The sequence below is a fragment of the Sinocyclocheilus grahami genome, unplaced genomic scaffold (genome assembly GCF_001515645.1).
Source record: "Sinocyclocheilus grahami isolate Dianchi unplaced genomic scaffold, SAMN03320097.WGS_v1.1 scaffold1034.1, whole genome shotgun sequence".
Taxonomy (NCBI): Eukaryota; Metazoa; Chordata; class Actinopteri; order Cypriniformes; family Cyprinidae; genus Sinocyclocheilus; species Sinocyclocheilus grahami.
The window spans coordinates 49,073-69,099 of record NW_015506213.1 but is presented as its reverse complement, the minus strand read 5'-3'; the positions used below and the strand labels follow the sequence as shown (position 1 = coordinate 69,099).

The 20,027-nt window shown below is 43.2% G+C and overlaps 1 protein-coding gene across 1 annotated transcript in view; it reads right to left on the bottom strand.

The window, feature by feature from the left end:
* Positions 1 to 216: 216 nt before the first annotated feature.
* Positions 217 to 20,027, bottom strand: part of LOC107565895 (slit homolog 1 protein-like) — a 49,254-nt gene continuing 29,443 nt past the window's right edge. The window contains exons 20-31 of the mRNA XM_016251191.1: positions 17,657 to 17,820; positions 16,154 to 16,278; positions 15,977 to 16,074; positions 15,671 to 15,810; positions 14,827 to 14,920; positions 14,590 to 14,727; positions 5,669 to 5,897; positions 5,298 to 5,428; positions 4,965 to 5,119; positions 4,079 to 4,367; positions 3,782 to 3,993; positions 217 to 2,881 (exon numbers count right to left, since the gene is read on the bottom strand). Coding sequence (XP_016106677.1) covers positions 2,643 to 2,881; positions 3,782 to 3,993; positions 4,079 to 4,367; positions 4,965 to 5,119; positions 5,298 to 5,428; positions 5,669 to 5,897; positions 14,590 to 14,727; positions 14,827 to 14,920; positions 15,671 to 15,810; positions 15,977 to 16,074; positions 16,154 to 16,278; positions 17,657 to 17,820 — 2,014 coding nt within the window. The 3' untranslated portion in view covers positions 217 to 2,642. The remainder of the gene's footprint in view (positions 2,882 to 3,781; positions 3,994 to 4,078; positions 4,368 to 4,964; positions 5,120 to 5,297; positions 5,429 to 5,668; positions 5,898 to 14,589; positions 14,728 to 14,826; positions 14,921 to 15,670; positions 15,811 to 15,976; positions 16,075 to 16,153; positions 16,279 to 17,656; positions 17,821 to 20,027) is intronic.

Genomic DNA, 20,027 nt, shown 5'->3' with positions numbered 1-20,027 from the left:
TTATGCATTTTGTCAGTTGTTGATGCATTTTCAAATGTTAGGGCATTTTTGGACCTTTGCACCTTAACTGTGTAATTTTATTCAGAAAATGCATGTAGAAGCCAGCGTTTTTAATATATGTATGCAACAGGAAATACATTTACGTTGAGTGAATCATTAATAATTCACAATTTAAGTGTTTTTGTTGTTGTTTTTGCCTTGTCAGTGACAACCAGATTTGTTTGGTTGGATCAGATGTGCCAAGAACCAAATATTTTGCTGCTTAAACATTTTTATGGTTTTGATAAAGCAGACGTAGACACTCATATAATCACACATTTTAATGAATGAAAAAGGAGGAAGTTCAGTAAACATTTTGGTGGCGCTACTTACATTCGGAGTAACTGCAGTTAGTCAGTGTAACTATCAACGTAACATCAGAAGAATAAACAGCAAGAGCTCTTAAATGTTCTATATGCAACAGCGACAGTATCTTTCACAATAAAGGTTCTTGAGTTCATGATGCGATGGTTGTGACTGGCACAAGGTTAGCTCAGACCCATGCAATCTACATTAAAAGCCTGTAACCCTTTCCAATGATTCGTCAGCACTGAAGCAATGACATTGACATTAACTTCCGTTCCCAGTACCTCAGTGTACAATAAGAGCAATAAGTATCCACAAAAGTAAAACAAAACATTGTGGAGAAACCAACCATGTGGTACAATGAATGGATGGAGGATTAAATTACTGCTAGTTCTCATCATAAGCAAGTCGTTTCTATTGGTCTGCGCTTAATCACAGAAACCGCTAGTAGCGGTCGGGGCTATTGACTTGCTCTTTAATATGAGGACTGGATGGTAGCTACCCTTATTAAATGCCTTGTCTCAATTACCTCTTTTTCCTCGGCTTTATTCACAACTCAAAATCAGCGTACTCTTAAATGAAATGTCAGCTTTCTATCTGGAAAGGTCTTAAAATAAATAATTACAAAATCAATCACAAAGATATTTTAAATGAATTAAACGTGGTATTCACATGGAAGACAACATTTATAATTAAAAAAAAAAACTTCCAAAACAATCGACACTGGCTCCTATTACAATAAGGCTAATATGCAAATAGGCTAATAATTATCTATGCTTTTGGCCAGTTTCAAACCACTGTAGCCTGCATAAGCAATGCCCGAATAAAACACCGAAAGTCACCGAATTTCACACTGCTGTTTGATAGTAAAATCCCGAAAACACAAATGTATTCTTTAACATATAAAAATACTATACCAAAATGAAATACAAATATATATTAGAATCTGTTAAGCATTTCTGTATAAAGTGAAGGTCTAGGGAGTTAGGAAAAGGAAATTGACTCGGAAAAAAAAATAAACACCCACCAAAATTAAATTAAATAAGCCAGACTGCACTTATGTTTTAATCCTAGGACGATGTTCGTGGCAATTTGCAAACCTTCATGAACGCAGTAGCTTGCAGAGGTAATACTGTAGGAATCAAAAAGAGAACATGGTGGATTCTGGGAAATCGTTAGTGTTACGTCAGCGGGAGACGGGAGAATTGTGACTTCTAAGAGGTGTGTACAGTGTTGTGGTCATAACCCATAGTCATATTGTACCCCTCAAACTGTTTCAACACTGGCCAATATTAAAACTGCAGTGGTGTTGCATATTTAGCAGTGTTTCGATAAGCGATGTTCTATTTTCTGCTCAGCAGTACTAATATTAACCACAATCCAGACATCACATGACAATGAGCATGCATCTTAGAAAACGGTGATGAGATCTAGCTAGCGCTTGACTTCAGCTCTCCCTTACATTCTGTAGAGTTCTCTGAGTTAATGGAGTGACAAACACCGTATGGAATAGATCGAATGGATCCTTTTATTGGACTCTCGTTTTCTATCTCGATCTATCGAAAGTCAAGATATAGTAAAGAAGCTCCCCTCCAACAACATAACTCTATGTTATGGCACCAGGAGCGTCGCAGAGCTCTTCACTCGTTCACATGGAAGGCTGCTGGGTAGTTTTGGCCCCCATGTTGTTTATTAAGGATGCCATATTTGCAGTGGAATTGGGTCAGGGACACATAAGAGTCCCATGCGCCACCCATAACAAAAAATGACTGGAAATATCTGGTAAGACAGCATGTCATTCCATGCACATCTTGTTTTTCACGCGTTTTATTTTACCAGCATGTCTCCGAGGATGTATTCTTCCACACAGATATATCATACATGTAGTTTTATTCAGGCATGGTGGAAATGTGGATGTTCCTTTCGTCACCATTTTGGAGCCTTATGTGCTCAAATACACGTCCTGCACTGCAGAGAGACTCAAAAAGACCATCATTTTCTTTTAATATGTGACTACTCTCTTGCTTTTGGGCTGAAACAAGCCAGGGGCCACCTCGCTCGCCTTTCCTCTCAGCAGAGTTGGTGTTATTTTACCTTTCTGAGCCCTTACCTAAGGACAAAAAGGGGTTGAAATTTCAGGCTGTGGTGGAAATATAAAGGGTTGGGTTGGTGTATGTGGGGGGGTATGTCTCTGTATACCCAATGAAAGATGATATCTACTTCTGTTGACTTTTTGTGATGGCTCTTTCTGCGGTTCTGTCAGACTGTGATGAGGCGGTGATGCTAGTGGTTGTGTTCTACATGCACCCCACACAGCCACACTTGATGGTCTTTTCAACCTCCTCGCTGAAGGATGTGCCATCACTGCACTCGAAAGTGTATTTCCTGCGCTTCATCCTTTGACTGGCGCAGCAGGAGCCGGTGTCGCAGGTACCGCTGCACTCCACCCACGACACCATGCGTGTGGTCTGACAGAAGGCATAACCGCGCTGGACCTGGTAGAAGTCCCGCACTGGCTCCCCGTGGCACTCAGACTCTAAAACAGAAGAAACGGCATGAAAGTCAAATTGACAATGGACAATTACTAACCAAATAGCATAGAAAAGACAGATTTAACCCTCTGGTATTGTTCATTTGGGAGTCACACTTGTGTTGTTTGCAGTCAAAACTGACCGGAGGCCAAAATCGTGTAATAATTTTATTTTTGTGAAATGAAGATATTATGTCAATAATATTTTTTCTTTAATATTTTGCATTTTGAGTGCATTTCATGTTACTAATTAATATTCATATCTAAATTATGAGCTATTTTCTGTATAAAATAAATATAATTTTAAGCTTTTTTAAGTTAAAAATAGAGCAAAAGTATTTAAAATTCATTAAATTGAGGCAGATTTGTTCCACCTTGTGGAGAAAAATCAAGAACATCCCCTGTAATACCGTGGAGTAGCCGTTAGATGGCTGTATAGCCATATATATTCAGTGCTGTGTATTCCTTAGTTACTGAGCTCAGTTCCTTAGTAACTGAGTTACTGTTTTCAGGCATAATTTTGTCACCCCTTCATTGCTGTGCACTTTTTTTTCGCATTGTGGCTGATTTGTAGATTGTACACACAAAAACATCTTTGTATGTTTGCCTATTTCCCATTCATTTCCTATGCCAGTCATTTTTGTCCGTGAACAACACAAGTGTGACTATTTTTTAACATCTATTTAGCTTTTTCAAAATCAAGTCCATAATTTTTTCACATAGCGACTGCCATAAAAGTCTCTGAGTTTTGTACATTCCGATTTCCCCCCGAAATTTCCAACATTTTTTTTGGTCTAAACCAAACAACACCAGAGTAGTACCGCAGCTATCTATGCTTTATCTCATCAGAAACAGAATGCTTGACAATGAGCATACACCCAAAGGGTTGTGCTTATGTTTTCTTACCCTTGTCACATAACTCTCCACTGTAGCCCACCTCACAATGACAGTAGGCATCTCCTGTGTCAGATATCTGACAGTGACCATGTTTGCATTGAAGCTTTCTGCATGGATTGAAGAGCTCCTCCTGCTGGTTGCACAGGGCTCCATGAAAATCCTCCTGGCATTCACAGCGATACGACTGCGTGTCCATTGGAATACATCTCCCATGGACACACCTGTGTAAAACGAATGAAGGAATTGGAGCATTACTTGTTGCGCCTCGGTCTGCTCTGCATATTTCACCTCAAGAATTAGACTGACTTGCTGCCCAGGCAGGGGTTTGCCAAAGGCTGGTCACAGTGTTGCCCACTCCATCCAGGCTGGCAGTGGCATACGGGACCTATGGTGGTGTTGGGTTGGCAAATGCCATGGAGGCAGTATATCTTTCGGCAGGGCTCACATCCGGGCACCACACCAGGTTTCATCTGGGTTTTGGTAAAGTCTTGTAGCTCATTATTGATGTAAAGGTTCTGAATACAGCCGTGAAAACTGGAGCCGTTTTGGATCTGCCAGATGCGGGGAGCTGTGGGGTGGACGCTGACCGGCATGCCTGATTCAGTGAGAAGATGATGTAAAAGCAGAGTTGGGAAAAAAAACAGTGGTACATGTGTAGCAGAGCACTGATGCCACATAAATTCAGTTACCATTAATGATATATGGCAGAGTTCTATAAATCCTGCTCCTCAAGGTCAACTGTGATACAAAGTTAATCTGCAGCTCTGATCAAACACATGTGAACTAGTTAATCAAGGTCTTCAGGATTACTGGAAAATTACAGGTAGGCGGATTTAATAAGGGCTGGAGCTAAACTATGTAGGACAGTGGCTCCTCTAGGACCGGATTTGAAAAACCTTAGTATAGTGTTACTGTATGCATATATTCAAATCTCATTGTTTGAGGAGTCATACAAGAGTGCTGATAATCCATCATGATCAGGACAGAGAGTTTGTATCACTCCACTTTTCTCTGTGCGTTCTGGGCAGGCTGTCTGTTTGTGTGTTAGTGGTGGGGATTTTTTTAGAGCCTATCCCACAGTTGGTTTGGTGATTCTAGCAAAGTTCAAGAGCAATAGAGTGGAGAGCATGTGTCATGTCTAGGTGGGTTCACAGTGGTGATTGACAGGCAGATAATCGTGGTGCACTCCTACCTCCCACATATAGTGGAGCTTCTCCCCTCAAGGGCTGCACTTTCCCAAAGCTGTCCATGGTTGTTGGGATACCACCATCTATGGAAAGGTTCACCATCTGGTCAAAGGTCACCAGTTCTACAGTGTGGAACTGACCATCATTGATGGTCTCAGTACTGTGTAAAACAAACATGAAAGATGTCCAATGTGAAATTTAAATTGTATTGAAGCTTCATAAATGTTTCATTTGTAGTCAGCTGAAATGTAGTGATCTGTCATCTTCATAATTAATAATGTCCCTGCATGCCAACATTCAATTTGAATAAAAAAATTACATCTTAAACTCCAGATCACCTGTAGATTGCATGACTTGGTTGGCTGCCAGGGTCATAGCTGACTTTAACATGACCTTCATGAAGCTCCACAGCAATGTGGTCATTGTCCCCATTGTACAGAAGAATGCCATTGTCTTCTGCGGTTGACACCTGAGAACAGAACCAAAATAGATCTATCATCTGTAGATGAACAGAACAAATCTGACTGCATTTTCCACCTAGTTTGCCAATGCCAAGAAATTGATTTTATCGCTACAATGGTTACCTGTTATATAGCACTCCTACTAAATGTACTAGTTCTGTATGCTGCAAGCCATATGAAAGATGATATACAATAACACTGATGAATTTCATCTAGGGTTTGTTTAAAGTTTGAACTTTGTTGAATACCTGTAACGTGATGTTAGCCTGAGGCCAGTTCTTCGGGTCACTCAGTAGCAGGTAGGAGTCTCGGTCCACAAAGTTGACACTGACCAACTTTTCACAGCGTGGTCCACCAAACCCTTCCAGGCATTGACACAGTGCATGGCCCGCCCGCTCCACACAGGGGGCATTGTTTTGACAGTCGGCCAGGTCACAGAGAGAGCGTGGAGTAGATGGGACTTCACAAAGCTGTCCACTGTAGACAAAATATTTCAGGTCATTTTTGATAGTAATTGATTTTCTCTGTCATGCATGTTCTTCTGCTGGAGTGAGCATCTATAAGACAGACTGCATGAAAAGGTACCCCATACACCCATAGTACCCCCCACAAAAACCCTGGGTAATGGAGTCATAGACCTTCTTCAAGTCCACAGAACACTTAGCAAAATCAAAAATAAGCAAAATCTCATGCCCCCTCTAGAAGAGTTTCTCTTCTTGCTGAGGTCTATCCAGCACTGGCATAGGCTTTTCCATGGTAGACTGAGAAGTTTGATCTCTTGATCCTAATCCCCATAGAGTGTTGAACAGACATACCAGCCATGAAAGCCCAACAACATCCAGGGGTCGGCCAAGGGAATGAACAATGACTCCTTATTTTTAAGGCATCTACTTCAGGTTCAGAAGTTCCTCAAAGTGTTCCTTCCACCTCCAGACAACATCTCAGCAGTTCCTGGTCCTGATAAACAATTGCCTGGAGCAGACCATGCCTACCGTGTCTCAGCCATTTGATGGTTTGCCACAACCTCTTTGAGGCTGACCAAAAGTACTTTGCAATGGTGTCTCTGAGCTCTTCCCACACCCAAATGTTTGCTTCCATAACTACTGTGGCCGCAGTCTCTGGCTCAGACCAGTCAACCGAATCACCCCACAAGGTTAAACACTCCTGATAGACCTTCTTCTTCAGATCACCTCATCATCATCTCTTCAGATCACCTTCATCACCTCCTGTCTACCAATCTGTCCACTCAGACTCCATGTTAAAGAGCTAAGCAGGGTTGAGCCTGGTCAGTACCTGGATGGGAGACCTCCTGGGAAAACTAGGTTGCTGTTGGAAGAGGTGTTAGTGAGGCCAGCAGGGGGTGCTCACCTGTAGTCTGGGTGGGTCCTAATGCCCCAGTATAGTGACGGGGACACTATACTGTCATAAAGCACCGTCTTTCGGACGAGACATTAAAATTGAGGTCCTGACACTCTGTGGTCATTAAAAATCCCATGGCACTTCTCGTAAAGAGTAGGGGTGTAACCCCGGTGTCCTGGCCAAATTGCCCCCCTTGCCTTTGTCAATCATGGCCTGCTAATAATCCCCAACCACTTGATTGGTTTTATGACTTTGTCTCCTCTCCACCTGTAGCAGGTGTGTGGTGAGCGCACTGGCGCCTGTAGTCTGGGTGGGTCCTAATGCCCCAGTATAGTGACGGGGACTATACTGTCATAAAGCACCGTCTTTCGGACGAGACATTAAAATTGAGGTCCTGACACTCTGTGGTCATTAAAAATCCCATGGCACTTCTCGTAAAGAGTAGGGGTGTAACCCCGGTGTCCTGGCCAAATTGCCCCCCTTGCCTTTGTCAATCATGGCCTGCTAATAATCCCCAACCACTTGATTGGTTTTATGACTTTGTCTCCTCTCCACCTGTAGCAGGTGTGTGGTGAGCGCACTGGCGCTGTTGTACTGTGGCTGCCGTCGCATCATCCAGGTGGATGCTGCACACTGGTGGTGGTTGAAGAAAGACACCCCACATGATTGTAAAGTGCTTTGGGTGTACAACAATACACAATAAAGCGCTATATAAATGCATTATTCATTCATGTCTCAAGCCTCCCTCAGAAAAAAGGAATAGCACCTCTGAAGGTGGAAAGGTCTTCTGGTCAAGAGTCTTCACCAAACATTCCCAGTTCACCCTCACAATGTGTTTGGGTTTCCTGGTTTTGTCTGGCAGCCTAACTTCCATTGAGAGGGAACACTCTGTGTCTGGCATATCACCAGGGACCAATTTGCCTAGAGCTAGTACTAGAGCTCTGGACAACACAGCTCTCTAGTGCGCTGTCACTCAAACCCCTCCACCACAGTAAGGTGGTGATACAAGGGGGGCCTAAAATTGTGAATTATTTTAAACTCTGCAAACTTTGTCTGGCAATATTTGTTTGGACAATAAATTTAAATATTACCAGACTTCTCTCTAGTTTCTGGAACGAGAATCGTTAGGTTACTGACAACATGAAGTGAGGTATCTCACTATGGGAACGCCTCAGACCAATCGCTGCAGCGATCAGGGAGTCCCACCTCCCCATATATAAACCGCAGCTACCTGCCATTTCATCATTCTCCACATATCTCTTCTCCGTGCAGGACAGGCAAGGAGGGCAATGTTTGTGAGATACCTCACTTCATGTTATCAGAGAACTGGGGTTACGTTAGTATCCTAACGTTCTCTTTCTAACATTCGTTTGGTATCTCACTATGGGATATAGACAACTCCCGTATTTCCAATATGCTGACGAAGCAGACTAAAGAATGAGTGGGTTATTATCTGAATCATAGCTCCAGACGGAGGTGAAAACAGAATAATATGAGGAATTCACCCCTTAATAAAACTGCATTATACAACCTGACTACACACTCCCAGGACTGAGTGAGCCAGAGAGGGTTCTGTCACATCCAGTCTATAGAAACGAGCAAATGTGTGCAGAAAAGACCAGCTGGCTGCCGCGCAAAGTTCTTGAATAAAAATGCCTCTAAACAGAGCCCAGGATGTAGCCATACCTCTAGTAGAGTGTGCTCGTAGTCCTATTGGGGCTCTATATTCGCTTTATTGTAACGTAACACGATAGCTTCCACCACCCAGTGAGAAAGGCGTTGATGAGAGATAGGTTTTCCTTTGTAAGAGTCAGCCCACGAGACAAATAGCTGATTGCTCTTACAAAGTGTGCGGGTTCTCTGAACATACGTATATAGAGTACAAACCGGACATAAACTGTGTAACCTCTCCTCTTCAGGGGATGAAAAAGGTGGTGGATGAAAAGCTAGCAGGTCCACTGATTGAACTGCACCAGCGTGATCAAACACTTTAGGCACAAACGCCGGGTTAGTTCTAAAAGTTACTTTTTTACCACCCAGAGCGAACATCATACATGAGGAGTGAACTGATAAAGCATGTAGTTCACGCACCCTTTTTGCTGTAGTGAGAGCAAGTAACAGAGCCATCTTAAAAGCGAGCAGCTTCAAGGCAATGTTATCAATGGGCTCGAAAGGGGCTTTTGAGAGAGCATTCAAAACCATGGACAAATCCCAAGGTGGGACCAGCGGCTTCGATACTGGGTGTAGCCTACGTGCCCCTCTCATAAATCAACAGACCAGAGGGTGTTGGCCAATAGTACCCGAGTTAAGACCAACATGCCATGCCGAGATAGATAAACCTTAACTGTAGAAAAGGCTCCGTTGTTCACTGACGAGCTGCGCAAAACCACGTTCATATTCGCGTTTTTTATTGCGCAGCTCGTCAGTGAACAACTGCTCTGTGTAGTTAATGCTGCTCAATGTGAAAGCCCGCAGGGCCTGAGCTGCGAATGGGCCCTTCCCTTCTTCGCTCACTAGCGGTGTTGCAGCACACTCTAGTGGCGAAGGAGGGGAATACCGCTCCAGTGAAGGAGTTTTATTCATCTTTATTTGTGATTGTTTTAATCTTTTGTGAGTTTTTATTTTTATCCCACTCTGCGCCCTTAGCCCCTGGCCTGGATGCGTCAGAGAAAACTTTATTTGTGATGTGATGCTTATGAACTTTTGTCCTTCCTCCCTCAGAACAAACCTTGTAGGTGGAGGGAGAGACAATTCTTTGGGGGGCGCCAGAAGAACATGGGCCATTTTCCCGCGCACATTGGACTTTGAACTGTCCACACAAACCCATTTCACATTTAAATTCCTTCTCCTTTTCTCCGCGGGAGGGAGAAAGCAATCGATTTGAAGTGATGGGACAGAGAAACCCTGAGTGCTGTCTCCAAACCCTTCCTGATGACAAACTGAAGTCTCAGGTCGACCACCTCTTTTTGTTCCCCTGAGGGGTGGTCGACTGGTGTTTCGCTGTTGCGGCTGCAAAAGACTGTTTCGGTTTCACGAAACCGGGCTTTGACTGAGGGCCCGCGTTTCCCGGCTGTTGTGGTGGAGCAGGACGGGAAGGTTGATAGTCAGAATGTCCCCCTCTCCCTGAAGGTCTGAAATTCGGTCGGCGCGGGTGATAAGGCTGAGCTGCCTGCTTTCTGGGGAGACAGACCTCGAATGCCTCTCCCTCTTTTTTCCGCAGGTCACATTGCTGACGCATCGCTGTTACCGTCGTGCCAAACATGGCCTTTGGATCAATAGGGGCATCCAAAAACTCCACTTTCTCTTTGCCAGAGAGGCCTGACAAACCCAGCCATAGCAGTCTCTCTCCCACAACCGCTAAGCCCATACTCCAACCATAACTTTAAACTGCTCTGCGGGACGTGCGCAGGTTTAAATCTGCGATGACATATATCTCCTCCCAGAGTGCTGGGTTGGGAGATCCGGAGTCCAGCTGACGCCCAATCTCCTCTAATAACTCTGCTTGATAGGCTGTAAGGAGGCACGTCGCATTCAAAACACGAACGGCCAGTGCAGATAACTTATAGATCTTCTGAAAAACAGGAGGTGGCGAAGCACTCTGTTTTCCCTGGCAGCGAGGCTCTGCAGAGAGCGCTGCCCTGCGACTTGGGTACAAATGATTCACCACAGATGATTCTACAGGGGGAGGATCCACCATCCCCAAATCCTCCCTTCCCTGAACATCCAGCCTCGAGAAGCCCTTGACAGGTACACGGTGGGAAAAAGGCCTGTCCCAAAACCTTTTCATTTCAGCCACACAGGCTGGATGGCTGGAATAAACTGCCTCACTGGAGGGAGATGTGACGGAAGTCTCTTTCCATCATACAGGTCTCTTTCAGCCCCTTGACCTGCCAGTTAGGATGGCCAGTCGACAGTCTAGCCACGGCCCTGCAACAGACCTCGAGTAGATCCGTGTCCGTCTGTAGAGGGGAGGGTGAACTCTCATCCTGTGCACTCGGCGGACGCGACTGATTCGGGGGAAGAATAGCATCTTAATCATTGTCATCCTCGTCCTCGAGGATGGTCAACAATACTTAATCATCTTCATAGTCATCTTCCTCTCCCGCTAACAGATCTTCAAACAGCAGGGGAAGGACGGGAAGGACAGGATGATGGAGATGACACCCTCTCCATCATCTCTCCCCACGAGCTGACGGCCTGTGGACAATCCATCGGTTCCTCTCTGGGTTGAGCAGAGAGGCATGGGTCCGACTTCCCAGCTATTGCCATGCAGAGTCTCCACTCTCGGGTTTTAACTGAGAACGTCACGCAGTGAGGACAGCCCTCTGGGTTTGACAGAGCTACCTGAGCATGTTTAGCACCCAAACAGGAGATGCAGAGACCGTGTGAATCCTTCACAGAAATCCACATTCCACAAGCACACAGATGGGAAGGACGACCTTTTCCTCCGGGGCTCTCCGGCTCTTTCTCAGTTGTCATGGAGCCTACACACTCTTCGTACGGTAAGCCCACCACAACGTGACAACTAGTACGGAGCTGTGCTGCGATAGAGAGCTCTCCTTTTCCTTCTTTTTGGTGCGTGGTGAGTGCCCCAAATAAATTGAAAATTTTGAGCAGAACGCTTGACACGTTAGTTATCTCACTCTAAGTGAATTCACTCATCAAACGTTAGGAATGTATTGCGTTTGGGACATTACCTTGCGGCTCCATCTGTAAACTGTTACGCAAATAATTCACAAAGTCTGCTGTGGACAGCTTCCAAAAATCTTCCACGGGGAAGAGAGCGAGAAACGACGAAATGGCAGATAGCGGCGGTTTATATACAGAGAGGCAGGACTCCCTGATCGCTGCAGCTATTGGTCTGCCATGGTTGGCAGTCGTGGTGTTATTGGTGCTTCCGCGTTCAGTCACGCCTGAGGCATTCCCATAGTGAGATACCGAACGAATGTTAGAAAGAGAACTAAACATACACCTAATCTTTAGACCAAGTTTGCAAAACTATAAGCACATTGCAGAACTATATTTTTTTTTGCAGAACTCTAAACACAGTTCCCTACATTACACACATCATTCGAAACTAACAGCTCTTTTGTTTAATTTGGGAAACACTGCCATTCTAATGCCACACTCATTTACTGATGACCTACACACAGGGGGAAGTTGTGGCCTAATGGTTAGAGAGTCGGACTCGTAACCCAAAGGTTGCAGGATCGAGTCTCGTACCGGCAGGGATTGTAGGTGGGGGGAGCGAATGTACAGCGCTCTCTCCCACCTTCAATACTACGACTGAGGTGCAAGGCCCCGAACCCCCAACTGCTCCCCGGGCGCCGCAGCATAAATGGCTGCCCACTGCTCCGGGGGTGTGTGTGCACTTAAATGCAGAGCACTAATTCCTAGTATGGGTAACCATACTTGGCCACATGTCATGTGTCACGTCACAGTGATTATGTGTGAAAGCACTTATACATCATTTGTTCACTTAGTAAACAAAACAAAATCAGAAAGAAATTATTTTTACCCCTTGCATTTCTGCTTACATTGTATGTATATTGTACAAAGCACTTTATAAATAAAGCTGAGTTTCTGACTTTGCTTATATGCATATTCTGTGTGTGTGTTCATATATACATATGTATACACACACACACAGACACTGAATATGCATCTGTTATATCTATCTATCTGTCTGTCTATCTATACCGAACATGCATACAGAAAGTAAACTTTATTTCTAAAGTGCTTTATACAATATAGATTGTTTCACAGCAGCTTCACAATAGAATCAAATTCACACTCTTATTATAACGCAGCTCTAACAAGTCAATAGTGTCATTCTACGGCTCAAGTCAGTTGAATTTGATTCAGTTCAGTTGCATAACTGTAAAATTCATCAGTCATACAGTATATACAGTGTATATGTGCATATGCATGTACAGTATGTACGAGAGCTATGACAAACTCCTGTTCCTCACTGCACTCTGAACAAGCAAAAGACACACAAGAGTAGTGTTTTACATTTTTCACATCTATGTGTAGTTGGGCGTGTATGTGGCGAATTATTTTATGTTTGTGTGTAGCGTTACTATGCAAAAATACAATTTATAGATGAGTTCAAGTTTTCAAAGAAGTGTGTGACGTTTTGTATGTTGTGTGTGTGTTTTTCTCAAGCCTGGTCTCGGAATACCACCAACACTGCACATTTTTTATGTCTATTTGTACAATGCCTGAAAGGAGATCATTCATTTCATTTGCATTATTCCAAGTTCAGTAAATAAATGGCTTTTTAAGGTGTATGTGTTGTAAACTATAACAGACATAAACAAAATTAACTTGATAATCACAATTATTTATAAATCGAACTGTCATAATCGTGACAGGTCTATTTTGTAGTGACTACTCTGAAGATTGCAGGGCATTGCAGTTTGGAAGACATGCATCAGTGCCACTTATTTTGTTACCTTATTAACAGCAGCATAGCAAGTTATGATTGTTGTAAATAAACATACAAAATATGCCTTTTGTGTACTTTTGTTTAATTCAAATTCTGTTTCTTAAACAGTAAAACTATGTAAATATATTTGTATCTAGATGAATTGTGAGAAAATGCCACCTAGGATCATAGCAATCACAGACTGCCCAATTAGTTCCCAAAAATGACCTTCATCTGTATATTCTAGAAATGTAAACATGGCGAGTACAAAAAGAGTAAGAGTTGAGTGTTTGAGCAAAAGCTCAACTTTCCTAGACAACTTTTATCCAAGATGACTTATGAATGGGGAATACCACAACAAAAGCCATTCATCCTACAGAGATGCATGAGTAAGATGGAAAGTGCACTTCAGCGTACAGATCCACATCAGCACACGTAACAAGTCCTCAACTTCTTCACTTACTGAGTCAGATAAAATCCCTCCAGAATTAAAGTCTGCTGGAGTGTTGTCTGTGTCTCATGGGTTTGATGACTGACAATAATAAGAGGTGGCAGGGCAATCTCTCTGAATGCCACGCTCCACAGTATCTCCGCCTGGATAACGAGTACTTTATACCTCCATCTAGTGATGGCCGCTTTTGAAACACTGCTTCATGAAACTGCGAAACCTTTGCAAACCATTTGTTTCGAAACAGTGGTTCGGAGCGCGTATCAAAACGTTCCGGCTTCGTTTCGTCATAACCGTTTCGAAACATTTCGAAATTTCAATAGTTTGCCTTTGGGCAGTGATCTCTGTGAATCATGCGAGTTCATTGAGCTCGCCTCCCAGCGGCGAACCATTGATCGTCGCTGATCTCGGATCAGTTTGAACGATTTGTAGACATTTTTAACGAGACATTTGTGTAATTAAAAGAATGAGTTGTAGTCTCTTACTTGCCTGTTTAAGCTCTCCATAAAACAAACAAAACAAGCCCTGTGAATTAATAATAATTTAAAAAACACACATTATACAGACACTTCATATTTAATGCTATTTTATTATTTTGATTGCATTTAATATATTAGACTTTTAAGAAAGCATTTGCATTGGGTTTGTAAAAAGCACTTTTTATGCATGTTTTAGCCTGAGTTTTTGTTGCATTTACACAGTTTTGACCAGCAGGAGTCACCAGCGTGTGGTGTTTCGAGTGCTTCGAAACAGGGAATCATGGTTCAATTGAGTCGAAGCTTTGAAAAGGTTAGTTTCTCCCATCACTACCTCCATCACAAGAATCTCCAAAGTACACGATGTGGCAGGGTGCGATTAAGGTTCGCTAAGAAATTGGTCACCGGTGAGCAAAAGGATGTTAAAATGTAAATGCACTGGTGTATAGGACTGACCTGTAGCCCTTGGGACAAACGCAGGAGTATCCATTAACCTCGTCCACACACTGTGCCCCATTCTGACACCTGTGGTCCTTACAGTCGTCATAGTTCACACTGCAGTCGTCACCCACATAACCAGGTGCGCATATACACCTAGATCAACACACATGTACACAACATTACAGCTCTTTAAAAAAAGATTTGATCATCTGGGTAATAACAAGGCTGCTAGGTCAAAGGAGATGTGGTTACTTTGGGCCAGTGACTGTAATGAAGCAGGTGGACTGGTGTTTGCAGGGACTGCGAGTAGAAGCGCACATGTCCTCCATATCCTCACACATCTCCCCTACACACACAAACAGTGCAATCTGTAAGTCTGGTGGAATAACAATGTGCTTACAAGAGTTTGAGAGGAAAGAAAATTTGGTAACACTATTTTAAAGTGTCCTTGTTACACATGCTACATCTACTTACTATTATAACGACAATACATTTTACATAACTACATGTAAACCAAACACTAATCCTAACTATATAGTAAGTACATGTAGTTTACAAATATTACTCAGTACATAAATGTATAATTACACTGTAACAAAAACACCTTAAAATAAAGCGTAACCAAAAATTTGGTAATTTATTTTACAATCCTGTTCCACATGTACATACTACAGTATGTACTTATTATAGTGAATAACTAGGTAATAAACCTGAACCTACCCCTAAACCCTTACCCCATGCAGTTACCTTATATTACCCAGTAATATTATTTCTTAGTTAAGTGCATTGTAAGTACACATACCGTAAACTGTCCACTTTAGACTTTCTACTACCTACAAGTAACTTTACAACTACATGTCAGCCAGCAGTCATTAGAGTATTAGTAGACTGTCTGCTTACACGTTATTTTGATGGTCAGACATTCTGACTACTGACTAACTTTGCAACTACATGTCAACTTACTCTAACTATAACAGTTGACATGTAGTTGCAAAGTTACTTGTAGGTAGTAGAATGCCTAAAGTGGACTATCGAAATAAAGTGCAGTTTTGATGAAGAAAAAAGCATAATGTGTTCAGTAAGTAGTAACGTGTACCTGTGTAAAAAGGGGCACATAAACAGGAGTAATTGTTGGTCCCGTCTATGCAGGTTGCTCCATTCTGACAGTCATTGTCTTTACACTCGTCTATGTCAATGTCACATGTGGGGCCTTCAAAGCCTGCAGCACACGAGCAGCTGAGAAAACACATGCATCATTTTAAATGGGGCTTGAACTTTCATGAAGAAGTCCAAGTCATATTTCACCCCAAAAGCAAAAGATAAAAATAAGAAATATCAGTGTTGTTTCAGGATTGCAGCTTATTTGAATTCGATTTTTTTTTCAATAGATGTTGAGACTCACCTAAAGCCTTCATCCTCTTCTCCAGACATGTGGCATGCTCCTCCGTTCTTACAGGGCTCACTGACGCAAGCGTTGAGCGGCGTCTCACAGTTCTTGCCCTGTGCATGAAAGGAAATGTGTAAACGTTTCACGTCCGTCTGTCAGCATTCACATTGCTCATGTGTTTTGTGTGCTCACCTTGAAACCCTCTGAACAGCGACACCTGTATCCGTCCGTCTGATCAGCCTCGCAGCTGCCGTGGTTCAGACAGGGCTTCGACATGCACGGGTTACACTTCGCTAGTACAGCAGCGTCCACTTCACCTGCACACACAGAAACACAACCCTCACTGCACATGACCCTGACAGACGCACAACAGAAGTCCCTCAAAAACCATCCACATTACAAAGACGCACAACTGAGTGTGTCTCTCACAGAGCAAAGACTTGTAGAAGAGATCTGATGAGATGTGAAGCACACAAAGATTTTATTTAACCATCATGCATGGTCAGAACCTGATAAGATGCCGTTTAAAAGCACAAAAGCAGTGTTGAGTCGCTGGGGGATATTTGTAGCAATAGCCAACAATACATTGTATGGGTCACAATTATACATTTCTCTTTTATGCCAAAAATCATTAGGATATTAAGTAAAGATCATGTTCCATGAAGATATTTTGTAAATTTCCTACCGTAAATATATCAAAACTTAATTTTTGATTAGTAATATGCATTGCTAAGGACTTAAAGGCGATTTTCTCAATATTTAGATTTTTTTTGCACCCTCAGATTCCAGATTTTCAAATAATTGTATCTCAGCTAAATATTGTCCGATCCTAACAAACCATACATCAACGGAAAGCTTATTCATTCATTCTTTTTCAAAAAATTGACCCTTATGACTGGTTGTGTGTTCCAGGGGCCGGTTGCACCCGGTTGTAAGACTAGGCTGGACATAAAATGTGCTTTAAGTCGTGCGTGAAAATGTACACCCGTTGCACCATCTCGGCGTAGTGCTACATCTGAGACTCAATTCTAAACCATTCATTATTTGTAGCGTGCCTGCCATCCAATAATCGCAGTACGTTTTGTGCTTCGTAACTTTTAATCAGAAATAAAGTATCAACTTTCAAATTCTGTCAGTTTTATCACAAAATACAAACCATAAATGATGTTTTTTCAGCCACAGAAAGATGTCAGTAAAACACACAATGTCACAAAAGTCACATTTACCTCAGGAAAGACATTCATTGTGCATAAACTCGATAGTCAGCTAGAAAAAATAACTCTAGAGAGAAGCATTGTACTACATTCTTTATATTTGACTTAACCTGCCGCCTTCATTTTGAATGTTTGTTTGATGAAATCTGTCATGGGAATGTGCAGGGAGACTTCACATATAAAAACGCTGTTAGACTTGTAAGAAAATGTTTATTCAATGAAATCATGGCGCAGTGGCTTCACTTGGTATGATGTCTTGAGCAGCTCAGTTCTGTATTAGTAGTTGTAGCCATTGCAGTGTGAATGTCGTAGTTGTGCCTGGTCATAGTTTTAATTGGTGCAACAGGTGTAAACATGTAGGGCGTACACCCAGCTTTTTTACGTCTAGCTGGTGCAACCGGCCCAAGGGTCACAATCGTGGATTTGATGGATTTATCTTCAGCTTTTAGTGTCTCACCATCATTCCACTCATGCATCCTACCTTGACACTCAAACCTCTTGGCCGGGGTGGTGAGCAGTAGTTTTCCCTCCATGCCGTGCGGTCCAGCGCAACGTGCGATGCCAGGCTCCTTGTAGCCAGTTTTCACCCAGTCGGAGAGCCAGCGCAGGCGGCAGTCGCAGTACAAAGGGTTCGCACCAATCGCCCTGAGATCAAACAAAGGCAGATTTGTAGACAGCCAACATGAGATGCATTTGAAGGCATGCATCTGAACAAAACCTGGCTGTGTATAATGTACAGTACACCGCATAAATGAGTACATCACCTCTGAACATAAAGATATACTTCTACTTCATAATGATCACTATACCAACTCATGGGAAAACTGACATTTTTCAAACGCATATTTAATAAAACCTGAAAAATGTCATCCCTATCTGTGCAACAACAGCCATGCATTTCTCTGCTGAATGTTGTGTATTACTGTGAGATGAAACAGTCACTTTGCTAGTTCTGAGAAACTTGTTTGGCATTTACCTGCTCTTTTCTTACCTAAAGTCATTCTTTTGATTCAACGTACTCACATTAAAATTGCTTTTAACTTGCACCTGCTTTTTAAATATATATATATATTTTGAGGAGTGTGTACTTATTTTTGCAACACAACATTTGATCACTTTGATAAGAAAATCTTATCTTCCTGATTAATATTCACAAACTTTTTAGATATTGATCAGCCAGACTTGATGGAACATTATATCTTCAAGGAAGCCAGATATGTCTTCTAGGAAAAGAGAAATCGTGAAAATGGAGACGTTTCAGAGAGGCCATGTACTGTATTACATCCTCATTACTGCTAGATGGCGCTGTAGACGTCCTAAACATAAATTGCCAAACAAAGCGTGACTGAATTCTATTCAACTCCCCTAAAGTAAAGACAAATGGCAGGAGAGGCTGGGTATTACAGTGATTCTAGCAGAAATGAACGAATCGTTCACCCAAAAATGAAAAGCCTTTCATCAATTACTCACCCTCATGTCTCACCCTCATGTCTCACCCTCATGAAGTTTGGATTTGTAAAGTTAAATGTCCATGGTAAAATCCCTGCATCCCACACTCTCACTTGGCTTAATGCTTTCATAAAACATGCCATTTAGCAGCAGCAATGTTCAATAGATAATAACATTTAGTACTGATAATCATTCATTATTCTGCAACATAATATAACATGTGACATATTAGAATAACTGTAGGCTGTTAACAATAGATTGTAAAAATCAGAAATCACCTATTGCCAGAACAGAATGTGCGTGCGTGCGTGAGTGAGTGCGTGAGTGAGTGAGAGAGAGAGAGTGAGTGTGTGAGTGAGTGAGTGTGTGAGTGAGTGTGTTTGAGTGAGTGAGTGTGTGCGTGAGTGAGAGAGAGAGAGTGAGTGAGTGCGTGAGTGAGTGAGTGAGTGAGTGAGTGAGTGAGTGAGTGAGTGAGTGAGTGAGTGAGTGAGTGAGTGAGTGAGTGAGTGAGTGAGTGAGTGAGTGAGTGAGTGAGTGAGTGAGTGAGTGAGTGAGTGAGTGAGTGAGTGAGTGAGTGAGTGAGTGAGTGAGTGAGTGAGTGAGTGTGTGCGTGCGTGAGTGAGTGAGTGTGTGAGTGAGTGTGAGTGTGTGCGTGCGTGCGTGTGTGAGTGAGTGTGTGAGTGAGTGTGTGCGTGAGAGAGAGTGAGTGCGTGCGTGAGTGCCTGCGTGAGTGAGTGAGTGAGTGAGTGTGTGCGTGCGTGCGTGCGTGAGTGTGTGCGTGAGTGAGAGAGAGTGCGTGCGTGAGAGAGTGTGTGAGTGAGTGAGTGTGTGTGTGAGAGAGTGAGTGTGTGCGTGCGTGCGTGAGTGAGTGAGTGTGTGAGTGAGTGTGAGTGTGTGCGTGCGTGCGTGTGTGAGTGAGTGTGTGAGTGAGTGTGTGCGTGAGAGAGAGAGAGTGAGTGTGTGAGTGAGTGTGTGCGTGAGAGAGAGTGAGTGCGTGCGTGAGTGCGTGCGTGAGTGAGTGAGTGAGTGTGTGTGTGAGTGAGTGAGTGTGTGCGTGAGTGAGTGTGTGCGTGCGTGCGTGCGTGAGTGTGTGCGTGAGTGAGAGAGAGTGCGTGCGTGAGTGAGTGTGTGAGTGAGTGAGTGTGTGTGTGAGTGAGTGAGTGTGTGCGTGAGTGAGTGTGTGCGTGCGTGCGTGCGTGAGTGTGTGCGTGAGTGAGAGAGAGTGCGTGCGTGAGTGAGTGTGTGAGTGAGTGAGTGTGTGTGTGAGTGAGTGAGTGTGTGCGTGCGTGCGTGAGTGAGTGTGTGCGTGAGTGAGAGAGAGTGAGTGAGTGAGTGAGTGTGTGCATGCGTGAGTGTGTGAGTGAGTGTGTGCGTGAGTGAGTGTGTGCGTGCGTGCGTGAGTG